Source organism: Drosophila kikkawai, chromosome 2L (assembly GCF_030179895.1).
Source record: "Drosophila kikkawai strain 14028-0561.14 chromosome 2L, DkikHiC1v2, whole genome shotgun sequence".
NCBI lineage: Eukaryota > Metazoa > Arthropoda > Insecta > Diptera > Drosophilidae > Drosophila > Drosophila kikkawai.
The window spans coordinates 24,094,689-24,108,784 of NC_091728.1; the positions used below are offsets into that span (position 1 = coordinate 24,094,689).

The window sequence follows — 14,096 nt, forward strand, 5'->3', positions numbered from 1 at the left end:
CAAACTAATGAATAATCGATTTCATTGTCACCTCTATCGATAAAAGACGTGTTAAAATTATAATAGTGATGTCACAGTCGAGCCAGATCTGGCCAGAAAATAGCTAAGTTGGCACTGTTTTACTGCATGTATATTAATAATTTTTTATGAAAATGGAATAAAGACAAATGTTTAAACAAAAAATTAATTAACTACAATTATTTTTTAATATTGTGTCATATATAAAATTAGAAATAATATATTTTAAACCATGATGATAAGTTTTACTAAGTTTTACTAGCTTTTCAGATAATAGATTTAGCCTGAAATAAGCCAAGTTGGCACCACTATTTCATTTGTTTGTAATTTGTAATATGATTTGCGCGAATCTTTTGGCCTGGAACAACTACGAGCACTTTATGCTTACCTGTACAGGTGCCGGTGGCCAAGACGATGACAGACCCTGCCCTGTGGAAATGGAGCTGGAGCGGTGGCGGGAGTTTATCCAGCACATAAGAGACCACCAGAAGGAGGACGCCGCAGAAGAGGAAGCCGTGGAGACTGAGTTCTGTGAAAGCGAGATCAGCGAGAAGCAGGAGGCGGAGGAGGAAGATTGTCTGGCCGAGGACATGTTCGTGGACCTGCCCGTGTCCTCGGAGCCAGAGTCCGGTAGCGAAGCGAGAGACGGAGAGGTCGACGATGCCAGCATGGCGCTTGACTGCGAGTCGGGAGCCACAGATTTCAGCCCCTTGTCCAAAGTAAGCACCTTTGACGGCGGCGGCCAAGAAAACTATGCCTTTCATCAAGGTCTCTGGTCTCTCTCCCACCTGCGCAGTTTAATCCCACATTTTATCGGCGCAGCCCAAGGATCACACGGTTCATTGAGCTGTACCAGCAACAACCCTGTCTCTGGGACCCAGCGGATGAGGCGTTCAAGGACAAGGAGAAGCGCAGCGCTGCCTACGAGGAGCTACTGGAGCAGCTAAAGACCTCCGTCAACCTCCATCTCACTGCGTACAAGCTGAAGAAGTGCATCTCGAGCTTGCACTCCCAATATGTGTCCATTACGCGCCAGAAGAAGACCCAAAAGCTGACCCAGGTGCCGTTGTACTACCACGCCAAGTACACCTTCCTGGCCAAGTGTGGAGATCCCGCGGAGGCCGAGAGTGACGAGGACGAGGGCTGTGCCAAGATCAAGGTGGGTTGATCGGACACTCAACACGTAAATCAGAGATAACTGAACATACGCATGTATATTCCCCGGCAGCTGGTGTTTACGGAAGAGAACCGGCTGACCAGCCTGTTCATCGAGCTGTACGAAAAGTTCCCGCATCTGTATGATCCGGCGCACAAACACTTCTCGAATCTGAGCGAACGGAAGTCGGCCATCTTGGAGATGACGGATTTGCTGAGCGGGGAAATTTCCGGCCTAGGCCTGCACACCCACTATGAGGTGTACGACAGTATTCAGAGCCTGCGTCAGTGGTATTCGCGCAGGATAAAAACCCTTACCGATGTTCAGTCGGTGGGTCTCTCCCTGGCCGAGAAGCGGTACATTGAGCGCTGCAGGGCTTTCATGCCCACGAAGACCTTTCGCCAGAAGCTCAAGTGCGAGGCGTGTGAACAGGCTTTCAGCACGGATCACGCTTTGCAGGCGCACCAGTTCCGGGACCACAAGATGGGCGACGGCGGCTGGTTCAGGTGCACGGTATGCGAGTTGAACTTTGACCGACGCTGTCACCTACATCAGCACATCCAGCGGGTGCACATGAGCAAGGCGTTCGCCTGCGATCTCTGCGAGCGCAGTTTCGCCTTCAACAACCAGCTGGCCGCCCACAAGCGCACCCACGACGATAAGCACGTGGCAAAGCCGTTCGTCTGCGAGTTCTGCGGCAAATCGTTCAAGCAGAAGATCCAAATGACCACCCACGTGACGGCGGTGCATACGAAAATCCGCGCCTTTAAGTGCACCATGTGTACCAAGGACTTTCTCACCAAGCGCGACCTTAAGGATCACGTGAAGGCCCATTTGAACATCCGCGACAAGGTATGCGAGATCTGCCAAAAGACATTCACCAACGCCAATGCCCTGGTCAAACATCGGCATATCCACAAGGAGAAGACGCTGCAGTGCTCCCTGTGTACCACACGCTTCTCGGAGCGCGTTAGCTTGGGGGTCCATATGCGACGCACGCACAAGATCATCAAGAGCACGCAGAAAGTGGCGGAGCCGGCGAGTGAGGCCCTATTTTCGCACACATTCCCTCAGACTCAAGGCAACATATCCAGCGAATAGATAAGCTGGAGATTACCCATAAAATCAAGAGATATTAAGAATTAAAAACCATTTAACGCCTCAGACTAAGAGTTCCGAGCGTAGAATATCTCCCAGGAAAATAGTTCTATAACAATTATGCTTTATTATAAAATTTGTGACATTTAAACTAATGTTAATTATCAATTAATTACAAACAATAACAAATTAAATTATAGAGGAGCGCTAAGCTTTGTTAGTATTATCTTTTATTAAATAAATAACTTTCAGATTATTTACCAAAATCTGAAGCCTTTCTATATTGATTTTCCACCTACTACTATTTCCAATTGAAAAATTTTTAATTTGAATTTACGCGCTTCTTTTTCTATAATTTGGCTTTTAGATCAGCTGTTGCGACCAGTGTTAGCCAACACCCTCCCCCGCGGCGACCAGTGCTGCGCAAGAGCTGCGCAAAACAGCTGGCCGCCACTCTGCAGTTTGAAAGAGAGAACGAAGCGAGAGAGCAGCCAAATTTTTCGCACACCAAAAAGTGTAATTTACCAATATCACTGCGGCAAAAAGTACAAGTGCAAGTGCTCGGAAAGTGCAACGGTAAACGCCTAACACGATCAGTGCGGGTGCAAGCGGGACGCGATACGAAAAAGCGCTGGGAAAAGGGCCCAAAGCTGAGAGGAAGAAAGAGCCTTCTCCTGCTTTACGAATACACACACATACACTCACGCGAAAGCAGCAGCACACAGGCATACTGTGCTGTGGTGTGTATACGGCGCTGGCTGGAAAACTAGGCGGTGGTAAATGTGAAGCTGAAAGCTGAAATGTGAACAAAAAAAAAAAAGAAAAGGAAAACTCAAAGGGGATGGGTGGTGGTGGGTGGCGCGGCCCAGTGGGCGGGGGGTGTGGCGTGTGCAGCGCGCGAGAGTGCGTAGTGTGTGCGTGAGTATCTGTGAGTGAGTGAGTGCGAGTGAGTGAAACGAAAACTAAATGAAAATTTATACAATCGAAATCGGGATGCCCACGCACTGTTCTTTTTGCATAAAAAGCGCATAAAAACGGAGCTTACATTTTTGGCAACATTTAATTTTCCGGAAAGGGGAAAAAAACCCCGGAACAACCCAAACCACGCCCGCGTTTTCCCAAATAGCCGGCACATTGCGCCTACGCCCTCTGCTAAATACATACACAAAAAAGAACACAAAACGGACTAAAAAACAGTTAAAAATCATGTTTCAAAAATAATCTAAAAATGAGTAATAAGTAAAAGCAAAAGCAAGGATATATTTCCCAAAAACTAATTCACTTACATGATAAATTAGCTCGCTCTTATCGAGATCTGGCGATATCGCTGGCCGATGCCTTATCTTATCAGAGCGATTGATGAGTTTTTTGTTTTTTTTATGTTGTTTTTTTGATATCACAAAACATGCTCCATATGCAAATTAGCTGGCTATCATTGCCTTTGCGACTGTCTTTGCTTTTGGTTTTTGCTCTTCGTCTGCCTGATAACAAATAAAACAAAAACAACAACATAGTTGAAGGCACAGTGCGCGCCCTATTGGACACACAGTGTCGGCCATAAAAGTAGGCCCAGTTACAGTTAGAAGCAGCAGCCATACGGTTGTCCTTGTTTGGCCCATTACACACTTCCCCCGTGAGTCACCCGCCTGACCCGTGTGCATTTGTTATTGTTTTTAATGAAGACGGAGACCGTTAAACTGTACATAAACAAATAAGGCAACAACAAAGAGATATACAGACAGAGAGACAAGAGAAAGAGAAAAGTCCCCGTATTCATCCAGATCCAAGTCCAGACTCCAGCGCACCTCCGCAAATCCCGAACCACTAAAAAAAAACCACAATGGGCTGCACCACATCCGCCGAGGAACGCGCCGCCATACAGCGATCGAAACAGATCGAGAAGAATCTCAAGGAGGATGGCATTCAGGCGGCCAAGGACATCAAGCTCCTGCTTCTGGGTAAGTGTGCATTTTCCACCGGAAGTGGAAACTCATCGCTGAGGCTCTACCGCTCATTGTTCTATGTACATATATTGCCACGGGGGAAAATAAACGAGCGTTTATCGGAAATGGAGCACTTGACTAAGTGCGTTGGAAAATTGTATTTTCGGTTTTTCGGTGCCGATAGATAGGGGAAAATTTATTGCACACACTTTCACCGCACAGTGGCGGAAATGCCGGCCTCTACCTAATCCTAAAATTATTATCAGAGCTCTTAGAGGTTTTCCTTTTCATATATCCGGTATTTGTACAGGTTCATAAGGTATTTTTGCTCTTATCTCTTTTTAATGTCAGCTTGGACCTCAAGGATGTGATAGGATTCACTCAGATCCGCAAAAAGATCTTCATTTAACCCGGTACCCATAGGATACAAGGGTATTATAATTGTAGCCTGCTTAAATGTTTTTTATTGAATTTTTTAAAATTATCAATAGAATAGAAGTTAAGAATCTCTATTAGGTCTGTTTTCCGCTAAAAACAAGTCCTTCTATAAAGTTTTAATGGATAGAACAAGTGAACCACTGTGCAAGGGTACATCAAGAACAATGGCAGCAGCAACAGTTGCATCTGCCTCAGTGCCGGCCGAGTGTGAAAACTAAACACTGTCGAGGAGGAGCCATGTGGCTTTCTGGAAAGTCCTCGCCTCACCTCGACTCAAGTGGTGCTGTGCCACTCTGCGCCCAGTGCTTGGATGAATACTGATTCATAGCCGCTATTAAGATAATTTAAGATATTTTCTGAAAATAGGAAATGGTAAATGCAGGTGAAAATTTTATATATTTTTTCGAATTGGCTTTTCATAGGAATTAGAAATGAGAAATTATCACATTCAAGACTAAGACATTACTTACAGAAGATCAAAACGAATATAACAAGATTGTTTAATTTTAAACAGAATCCATGAAACAAAAGCTTAAAGAGCTACCGCCACTGTTTGACATCAACCCCAATCCGCAAGTGGCTGCAGCCTTAGCCTTAGCCTTAGGCTGAGATTTAGCCAGAAGTGCGTCTGCATCCGCCAGCGAGTGAAGGCAATCGACGCCACTTGACATTGAAACAATCGCACGTGTGTACACCAACTGGGACTGGGTGTAGGAGGATGGTATAGTGTGGGTGTGTTTGTGCTGGTTACAACCAGGTTGGGCCAGTGACATTGAAATGCCAGTTAATCCTATTGACTTTGACTCGCCAAAAAAGAAAAAAAAAAGAAATGTGAAAGGAAAGGATGCAGCTTGTAGGCAGCGAAAGGACAAAGCTGCAACATACTCTTGTGGTTCGCTTTCACTTTAACATCCTACACACAAGCATGTTCCTGGATATTTGAACATAAGAAGCAGAGATGCACTACACTGAAAGGATGATGACTTTTGAATTTTATCAATACAGTTTACAATGCAAAAAAAGAAAGTATGCGAGACTTCATGTTCTGTACATAGTCAGAGAGAATAAAATCATTTGTTTCAATAATTTGTATTGCCCCTGGTTTTGCAAAGCTTTTCCCCAAGTGTAGACGTATTAATCCTGCCACAGTAACTCGCTGTTGTTCTGTGCAATCAGGCAAAACTTTTAAACGCCCTAACAAGCAACAAGGAGCACAAGTGGAGTGGAGTGGCGTGCAGCAGCAGCAGCAGCAATCCTGTGGATTGCAGCTCATGTTGCAACACGGCTCTCAGGCGGTGGAGTGGCTACCGGGAAGCGGGTACCGGGTACCGGGTAGCTTGTGGGCCGAGAAGGGGCGATAAATGGCAGGCGGAAGCATCGAATGGCGGCCAGGAAACACTAACGAAACAATGGACGGCACAGGACGGAAGGAAAACAGTGAGCGGTGGAGGTGGGTGGTGTGACATGCAGAAGGCGAGTGGGAGTGGGTGTGGCTGCAAGCGGCGATACAAGCGGAAGTTTTGAAGAAAACTGCTACTTGAAGCATAATTCTCAAACCAAAGGTTATTGAGGAAACGTTTACGATGCCAGTTTTTCACTTTGTTTGCCTCTTTTCCAACTCTTGTGTGTTGAGTGATACGTCAGCAGGGAAGAATGTTACATTACAGAACAATTGGAAACTGTGATGAGATAGACAAAAATATACGTAAAGTTCTTGGGGCTATCTAAAGATGCTTGCTTACAGGAGAACTATATTTAAACCTAGGTAGGTATACTACCGCTTTGGGTTAAACAAGAGAATCAAAGCTAAACTAATAAAATAAGAGCTGGGCTCCAATAGAATATTCCATTAGTTGTGCCACTCAAATAGCAAATAGAGGTAGGACTATAGCATTTGTTATGGAATTTAATTAAATAAAAATATGAATTGATAAGGTTGGGTTAACAGGGTTTAAGATAAACATTATATTATCGGGAGGTAAAAGTCTCCAAGTCTTACTGATAATTTTATGATATAAAATTATCTTTTAATCTCACAAGTTTTCCATTCAATAATATTTTTATAACAAAAGAAAAAATTTGTATGGAATTGTATATTTATGTGTAATAGTTAAAACAAAGCTTAACCACAATTATTTGAAAAAAAGTATAACATTTTTCACATAGTAAATTAACTAAACTTAAGACATATCTCTTGATATGCAGATTTTTCCTTTAACCATTTACTATAAAACCACTTTATTATTGAATTATGTCAATTTATTCAGTCAAGCAACACTTTTTTTGGGGTCACCCACTGAAGTTATCGATGGCCAGATCCAATCTAGATTGCCAAACAATTCAATGTAGCAAAGCAATTAGGCTCTTGGACCCGCGACTTTCGAATCTTTCTCTCCCAAACGCAAAACCCGGGGCGATGCAAATTAACAGGCTCGTTAAATAAACTATAAAAGATGCCAAGTACAACACAAATCGAACTTAATTGAGCAGAGTCAAATGTCGCCCGAGTGCCAAAAGCCCGCGACCTGCGACCTCCGTCGACTAGCTGCAGCCCGTAAAACGGCACGCCAAATGGCAATGGACGGACGGAACGGTGAACGAGCCACGGAAAAAGAGGTAGCGGGGCACGGATGGAGGCGACAAGTGCACAAGTGCTCCACTTTGCCGCTGCCTGTCATTCGAAAGAGCTAAGAGTTCGCGTGATAAAAAAAAAAACTCTGTCAATTTGTTTGCCGTTTGTAGTTGACTGCGGTTTTGCGGTATTTCTCTCGCTATCCCCTCGGTCCTCTGGGTCTCTGGTCTTCGCTAGCTCCCAATTCATTCAATAATTTCATTTGCCCATTCATTGTTTTCAATTTTTTTCCAGTGCCACGGTAGCTTTGGTCCATATTCGCACAGTGATAATTTAATTAAACTCGTTATGGTGATCGAGGGGAAAAATTTAAGGGGTTTCCCTTCGAATTTATAATGCCACACACAGGCAAAAGGCAGTCATTATTAGAAAATTAGATTTCCATAAACCACCTATATTTAATTAACATTATAAATATTAATATTATTTATTTATTGATAATAAATATATTTACATTTGATTAAAAATCTTCTTAAACATTGCCCAGAGGCGAAGTATTCGAAATTGTATTTAGAAAGGCAAATACATCAAGTATCCTTGCACACATTTGACAGCTTTGCCTTAAAATTTAAGGACTAGTTTCTATAGGTATGTACATATGTATGTATGAACTGTGATTATGTAATTTAAGGGCGAATTCCGTCCATTAGCGATGTCCTTTTTTTGCCATTTTGATTTTGTCACGCCATTCACTTATGGAACATAAAATTGCCTTGTTTTCATTCAACCCTTTTGGGTAATTATCGTCAGCTTAAGTTTGCATTGCCGGTAAGGGCAATGGGGTTGCTATTACAATTTCTCAGAAAATCTAGCTGTACCAGGAAATAGGAAATTCAGGAATCGGGACGTCAGTACCTAATTGGCTGCCTGCAAACAGTCCTAGTTCACAAGAGCATTTTGCAATTGCAATGTTTTCTTGGAAACTAGAGCAGCTCGTACTCTTTATTTGAATTATGAATTCCAAGAAACAAGAACAATATTTGTTGAGCTTGTTCATAATTTAAAAGTTAAATCATAAAACATAAGATAAATTAAACATATTTCAAACAAAAAATCAGCAATTTAGGGAACTCTGTTCTTTTTTGCAGCGGGTACTGTTTCGGGGGACTTACCCATGTATCGGTTTTGTGGATATTTCAAAGCTCTTAAAACGTACCCAGAACATTTCCCGAAGCAAATAAAGTTGACCATCCCATGGAAGAAATCCATTATTCCTGGGCAATCAATTCATGGCAGGCTGGCCCTACTGTACACTTAGGTATAAATAATTGCCGCCATTTCGCCCGTTGATGGGCCGAGGCAGCTCTCTAATTGAGGCTCAATGGCTGCCTTAATGGGACTGTTAATTGATTTGGTCATAATCAATTCCCTCCTGCTGCAATCGCGACTTACAGTTGGCCCCTCTGCTGCATATGGAGAAGACACTTAATCAAAGTTCAAGCAATGGAATCGGAATCAGAATCCTCTCAATCGAATCAATGCGATTGTTTTATCTAACGGATATTGGCTTATTTTTCGGGCGAATGGGAGAGGGAGCCAGAGGATCCGGCTGCTGGCCAACTGCTGTTTGTGCTAATGCGCTTTGGCTTGGCCCATAAACGTGGCAAAGTTCTAAAGCCGCCGACTTAATTGCGTGTGAGGAGGAGGGAGTAGAGGTTTACGCCGATGGTTAAAGGCATCGGCGGCGGCGTAGAGGTCAAAATGACTCGGCGGCGGCGGCGTAGTAGTCAGAAAGAACCGGCGGCGGCGGCGCGTCAAATAAGGCAAAAAGGCCATTTTAATGAGTTATTTTTTTTTTTTTAAGTTTTATAAAGAACAATGACACTGAAGGCCGCGCTGAAGCTGCGCCGATGCCGCACCAGCGGCGCGCCGCGGCGCGCCGTTATTTTCATAATTTGGCGGCGGCGCGTCAAATAAGGCAAAAATCGGCGGCGGCGGCGGCGTGGCGCGGCGGCGTATATGTCTAGGAGGGAGGAGCATTCTCCGTTTAAACTGCAAAGCCACTTTAAGTTGCCTCATCAGAAAAGAAAAAACAAATGGAAATATGGGAAAAAGGACCAAAAACCACCTCGCGTGGGCGCACTCGCTGCTTTGGTTGTCCTTGTCTTTCCGCTACTCGCTGGTACCCTGGACTGCGCAGGCTCGCTGTCCCTCTCTGACTTTTGAACTTTCCAGGCGCCGGCGCATGCGCGCTCTCTCTCTCTCTCTGGCTGTAGTTCTCCCACGCAGGAGAGCTTTCGCCTCACCATTGAAAAATGTACACACTGTGAAAGCTTGCCTCTTTGGGCGGCACCGTGGCCATAGAGAAAGCCAGAGAGAAAGATTCTCCGCATCCAGGCACGCACGGTTCCGTTAGTTCCATTGCTTCAGTTGAATTTTGCCAGCTCTCCAGCCACCTCGCACAAAAGAGAGCTTTCCAAAATGCAAATATCCGTTTAATTAGTGGTTTTAACACATTACTAGCTGCGAAATATTAGTGTAAAAAATTTTAAATAATTGTGTAAATCGTGTTACTAACTTCAGTTTAGTTTTGCACCCAATTTGATCAATTAAAAGAAAAGAAACAATTGGAGAACGTTTCTCTCCTGCTTTCTTTAATTTTCCGTATTCCTTTTTTGTTCTTGTTTTTTTCGGATAACGCATGAATCATTTAGCGTGCTGGAATACAAAAACAAATAGCTGCAAAGTGTACAAAAGAAAAGTTTTGTTTGTGCTTTTTTTATTTGGCTGAAACAACAACGAAAAAACTCGCCTCCTTTTCGCTGCCTTTGCGTCAGCATGTGCCCATTTTCCAGCCCAAGCTCTCCACTCTCCACCCCGTCTCGTCGCTCTCGCTTGTTTATGGCCACTTGTAAGACTTGTAGAATGGAGAAAGAAAAATAATATGGTAGAGAGTTGCAAGCAACGGAACTCTTAATCGTATAGATATAAATCTATATAGCAATATTGTGCATGCCATAAACCGCAGAAAACAACTGCTGATGTTCCCGCCGAACAAAAGGCGACAAAAACTGCAGAAATTGCGATGATAACTTATTGATTTTTTCGCCACACATGTTCGTTCGTGTTTGGAATTACGAATTTTGGTTAATGAAAAATAAAGAGTCTTGTACAAGCTCCTTAATTACGCACTCTGAAAGCTGCAACCAGTTAGAGCTTTTCCACTCGTTACATTTACGCTCTTCGCTCTTTGCTCTATCTTCTAGTTTTCAAGTTTTCCTAGGCAAAGACAACAAAATTTCCCGCACTTTCCAGCGAGTAACGAATTTCCTTTCGCTCTTTCGGACACGCGAATTTTTCAGTTTACAACTGGTCTTTCCCCTTGGCGGACAAATCGCGAATCCTTGAGCCAGCACCTTTTTTTCGCGTTGATCAAAACAAAATGCGCAGATAAAAACAAAACTGATGTTGGTGACATAATATATTTACATACATACATATGTATGTATGCAGTTAAGTATTTCGCTAAACTAATACGAAAAATATTGAATTAAATTAGGCAAAGACCTCAACTAGAAAATCAAAAGGAAGTGCTTAATAAGTGCCATCACTAAAATAAATATAAGCCATAAAAACTGAAGTTAAAGTAAAGTGCTCCAGGATCGATCCCCTCGGATACCCGATTTAGTTAAGGCTCCGTCGTCGTATATTTGTCCCTCCGGAAAAGTAAGCCGCCGTCGTCGTACACCTTGGTTTTCTTCGCTGGCAACGTAGTCGGCCATTGAGTTGGCCGATACCAAACGACCTTCAAAACGTTTTGCGTCGAGGCAATACGCACCATGGGCTGCGCACAGTCTGCCGAGGAGCGAGCCGCAGCCGCCAGGAGTCGCCTCATCGAGCGCAATCTCAAGGAGGATGGCATACAGGCGGCAAAGGACATTAAACTTCTGCTGCTGGGTGAGTGTTCCAGGAGCCCGGGGCTCCGAATAACCGCCATAAACCAGGCGTATCAATATTTAATTCGCGGCTCTGCTAAAATTAGTGTAGCATACTTGGCGGCAGGCGGCGGCCGGCTGCTGCCCAAGCGACTCATTAAAAGGAAAAGGCCCAGGACACGGATTTGGGAGGCCACATCCATGTTTTTCCCGTTTTAGGTTGTGAATGGGTTTCCCTTCTCTGTCAGCTGTGGTGCAGCCTTGCCCTTTGACCCAAGCTATTTTTGGAAATTTTATTTGGAGAACGAAAACTTTGCCATCGGTTAAATAATATACGCTGGGGTGTTCATTAAAGCTCATACAAAGAAATGTTTAAAGGTTTTTTCTGGTTTTATTGATATAACATAATTTATTTTACATAATTTTGTAATGGTAAACCAAAATGACTTTAAATAATAAACAAATAAGCTCAAACTCATATTTTTAAATGGTTTAAAGTCCAGTGAAAACAACTCTTAACCAAAATTATTAAAAATCCTTTTCATTCGAGTGATGTAAACTTACAGTTTATTTTAATTGCGGGAAAACCCCGAAATGCACTTCTTCTCTATGTATTTATTCATCGAAACCAGCAAAGACTATATATTCTGAGAATTTTCCTAATAAAATATCTGGCTATAAACTCTTTCATCCAACATAAAAGTTTTTTGGCTAAGTCTTGCAAAGATTAAAAATAAGACCTCGAGTTTCCTATGAATTTAACAATCATTCGTAAAAATATTTAGATATATTTTATTTTTTTGATCAAGTTACACTTGAATTTTAAATTTTGATAGTCATGCAATGCGTACATTAAAGATTGCCTACAGACATTGTTTATATTACCATTAAAAGCACATCAAAGTCTTATTTAATGAAATCTAATTTTTAACCAAAGAAAACACAATCTTTGGGACAAATATGTCCACTTAAAGCGGGAAATTGCACCCTTGGGAGTAGCTTGGATTAAATTAAATAGGCTCCCTTATCTTCATAATTTATTCAAACATTAAATGCACGTGTACACAAGTACTTGGTCTGCATAAAAAAGCAGGAACTTATTGCCAACAACTTATCAACTACAGACCATTCATTTATCCTGGACGGGAGATGTGTACATAAAGCTTAATTATAATTTATTATTACATATGCAGCCCTCCTCGATTCACTTTATATATTGATTCCTGACATAAGAACCGCAGGTTCTGCTTTCCTTTTCTTGGCACAGTTCCCTCTTTCGATGATGGCTTAGTGAGAATGCGGATTGCCATAAATTTAATAATCACAATGATATTTGTTCATACATATATAAGGCAGAGAGTTCAAGGTCACTCACTCAGTTGGTTGTGTGCTCATGTACCTATGTACGTATGTACATATATATAGGGGGGCTGATTGTAATTGCAATTGGATTCCGATTTGTGATAAGGGGCATAATAAACATGTCCGCCGGGAGACATTAACAAATGAAAAATTGCAAATGCATTGGCAGGCAGCATGTGGCGAAGCAGCAGCAGGAGGAGGAGCCAGCTCTTTGACTTTTCCGGCACTAGAGCCAGTGTATATATAGTATATGTGGCAAATTGACCAAATTTGGGCGGAAAATGAAGGAAAATTGCATTCACTCGGAATGCTTCCAGCTTCTTGTGCTTCGTTCTGCCGTCTGAAAATGAGTAATTTTCGTATTTTTTCTCATACACTTTGGCAGTGCCTCTCATCTCTCATCTCCGGCTGCATGTCCAACCCATCACTACCTACCCCGATCCCCACCATTGGCTTCTGCTGTTTACATTTTGTGTATTTCATTTAATTTCCTCTTTTGCCCGGACTCAGCTGAAAAATGTTTGGCCAAGGGGGGAAAAGATTTCAATTTCTGACAGTTTTGCGTGTGTTTCAGTATAAAAATGTTAATTTTCGGGCTACACCCACTGCTGCGTGTGTGTGTGCTTCGAGTGTACTGGAAATGTTTATTTAAAAAAATGGTTCCTTCTCTTGCCGTGCGCGCATTCAAGAATTCATAATAATAATCGGGGGCAATACGTAAGTAAGCCCCACTATATAGCCCCCTCCCTGCCCTGGCCAAATCTTTTGTTTCCCTGCAATCCACGAAAGCATTAAATTTAAGCACTTTGCCTTCGATTTCCACACAAACAAAGCATTAATCTCAGGTGCCAGCTCACTCCCCCGATCTCTCGCCTCTCTATAAACAATACTCGGAAAATGCTCTGTTCACTGCTCTTGAGTTTGAGAAAAATCTAAACATTTACCTTAGTTTTCGGCTTTATTTATGGAAGGAGAGAAAACTCCGTCCAAAGATGATTTTAAAATTTTCTGTAAATCTGTGTGCCGACTTTTTCAAGTGGTGGACAATGGAATCACTCTCTTTCTAGAATTTTTGTATGGCTTTTAGGAAATTGTAATTAGAACTAGCAGGAAAATAAGTATTGTTTGTAATCTCTTACAAACGTTTTTTAAATAGAATTCGTGTCTAAAATAAAGAACAATGAACTGTTAAAGAAAATAAAATTAATGAAGAAGAATATCAGGGGCTCTTTAGCAAAATAAAATAATTTATTTCCGTTGTTTACTGTTTTATTTTGGGTTAATTATATTTTATAAAATCGTTGAAGCCACTTTAATGTGATATTAATCCTTTTTTTATTATTGTTATTAGAGATTAGTATGTATATGGCGCGAATAGTCAAATGCAATTACCATTTATCAGGTTATGTCATTTTCCCCGGGAAAGCTTGGCTATGCAATTTTCCAGCCAAGTCCTCATCGGCCAGCTGTCGGCGATTATCTTGTTTATAACAAGAAACCCCCTTCAAAAGTCGCTCAATTAACAAATTGCATTCAATTGGATGGAAATTCTGCTAAAATTGCAGCTTGCAAAT

The 14,096-nt window shown here is 42.3% G+C and overlaps 2 protein-coding genes across 7 annotated transcripts in view; both read left to right on the forward strand.

The window, feature by feature from the left end:
* The first annotated feature begins 330 nt into the window (after positions 1-330).
* On the forward strand, positions 331-2,538 carry az2. The gene is made up of 3 exons (XM_017166548.3): positions 331-737; positions 815-1,177; positions 1,247-2,538. Exons 1-3 carry the CDS (start codon positions 354-356, stop codon positions 2,273-2,275), a joined length of 1,776 nt encoding a protein of 591 aa, XP_017022037.1. The 5' UTR covers positions 331-353; the 3' UTR covers positions 2,276-2,538.
* Positions 2,539-2,742: 204 nt separating this feature from the next.
* Galphao (G protein alpha o subunit) overlaps positions 2,743-14,096 on the forward strand; it is a 31,016-nt gene continuing 19,662 nt past the window's right edge. The window contains exons 1-2 of one of the 6 annotated variants that reach the window (XM_017166527.3): positions 2,743-2,848; positions 3,955-4,230. In XM_017166527.3, coding sequence (XP_017022016.1) covers positions 4,113-4,230 — 118 coding nt within the window. In that variant the 5' untranslated portion in view covers positions 2,743-2,848; positions 3,955-4,112. Of the gene's footprint in view, positions 2,849-2,888; positions 3,049-3,191; positions 3,469-3,954; positions 4,231-9,660; positions 9,764-10,784; positions 11,183-14,096 lie in introns of those variants that run through there. The other 5 variants (XM_070284179.1, XM_070284188.1, XM_017166529.3 and 2 more) reach the window with 5 other exon arrangements.

Coding starts and splice junctions, on each gene's coding strand:
- az2 (XM_017166548.3), top strand. CDS start 354: ATGATTTGCGCGAATCTTTTGGCCTGGAACAACTACGAGCACTTTATG. Junction 738..814: donor ATTTCAGCCCCTTGTCCAAA/GTAAGCACCTTT, acceptor CCACCTGCGCAG/TTTAATCCCACATTTTATCG. Junction 1,178..1,246: donor AGGGCTGTGCCAAGATCAAG/GTGGGTTGATCG, acceptor ATTCCCCGGCAG/CTGGTGTTTACGGAAGAGAA.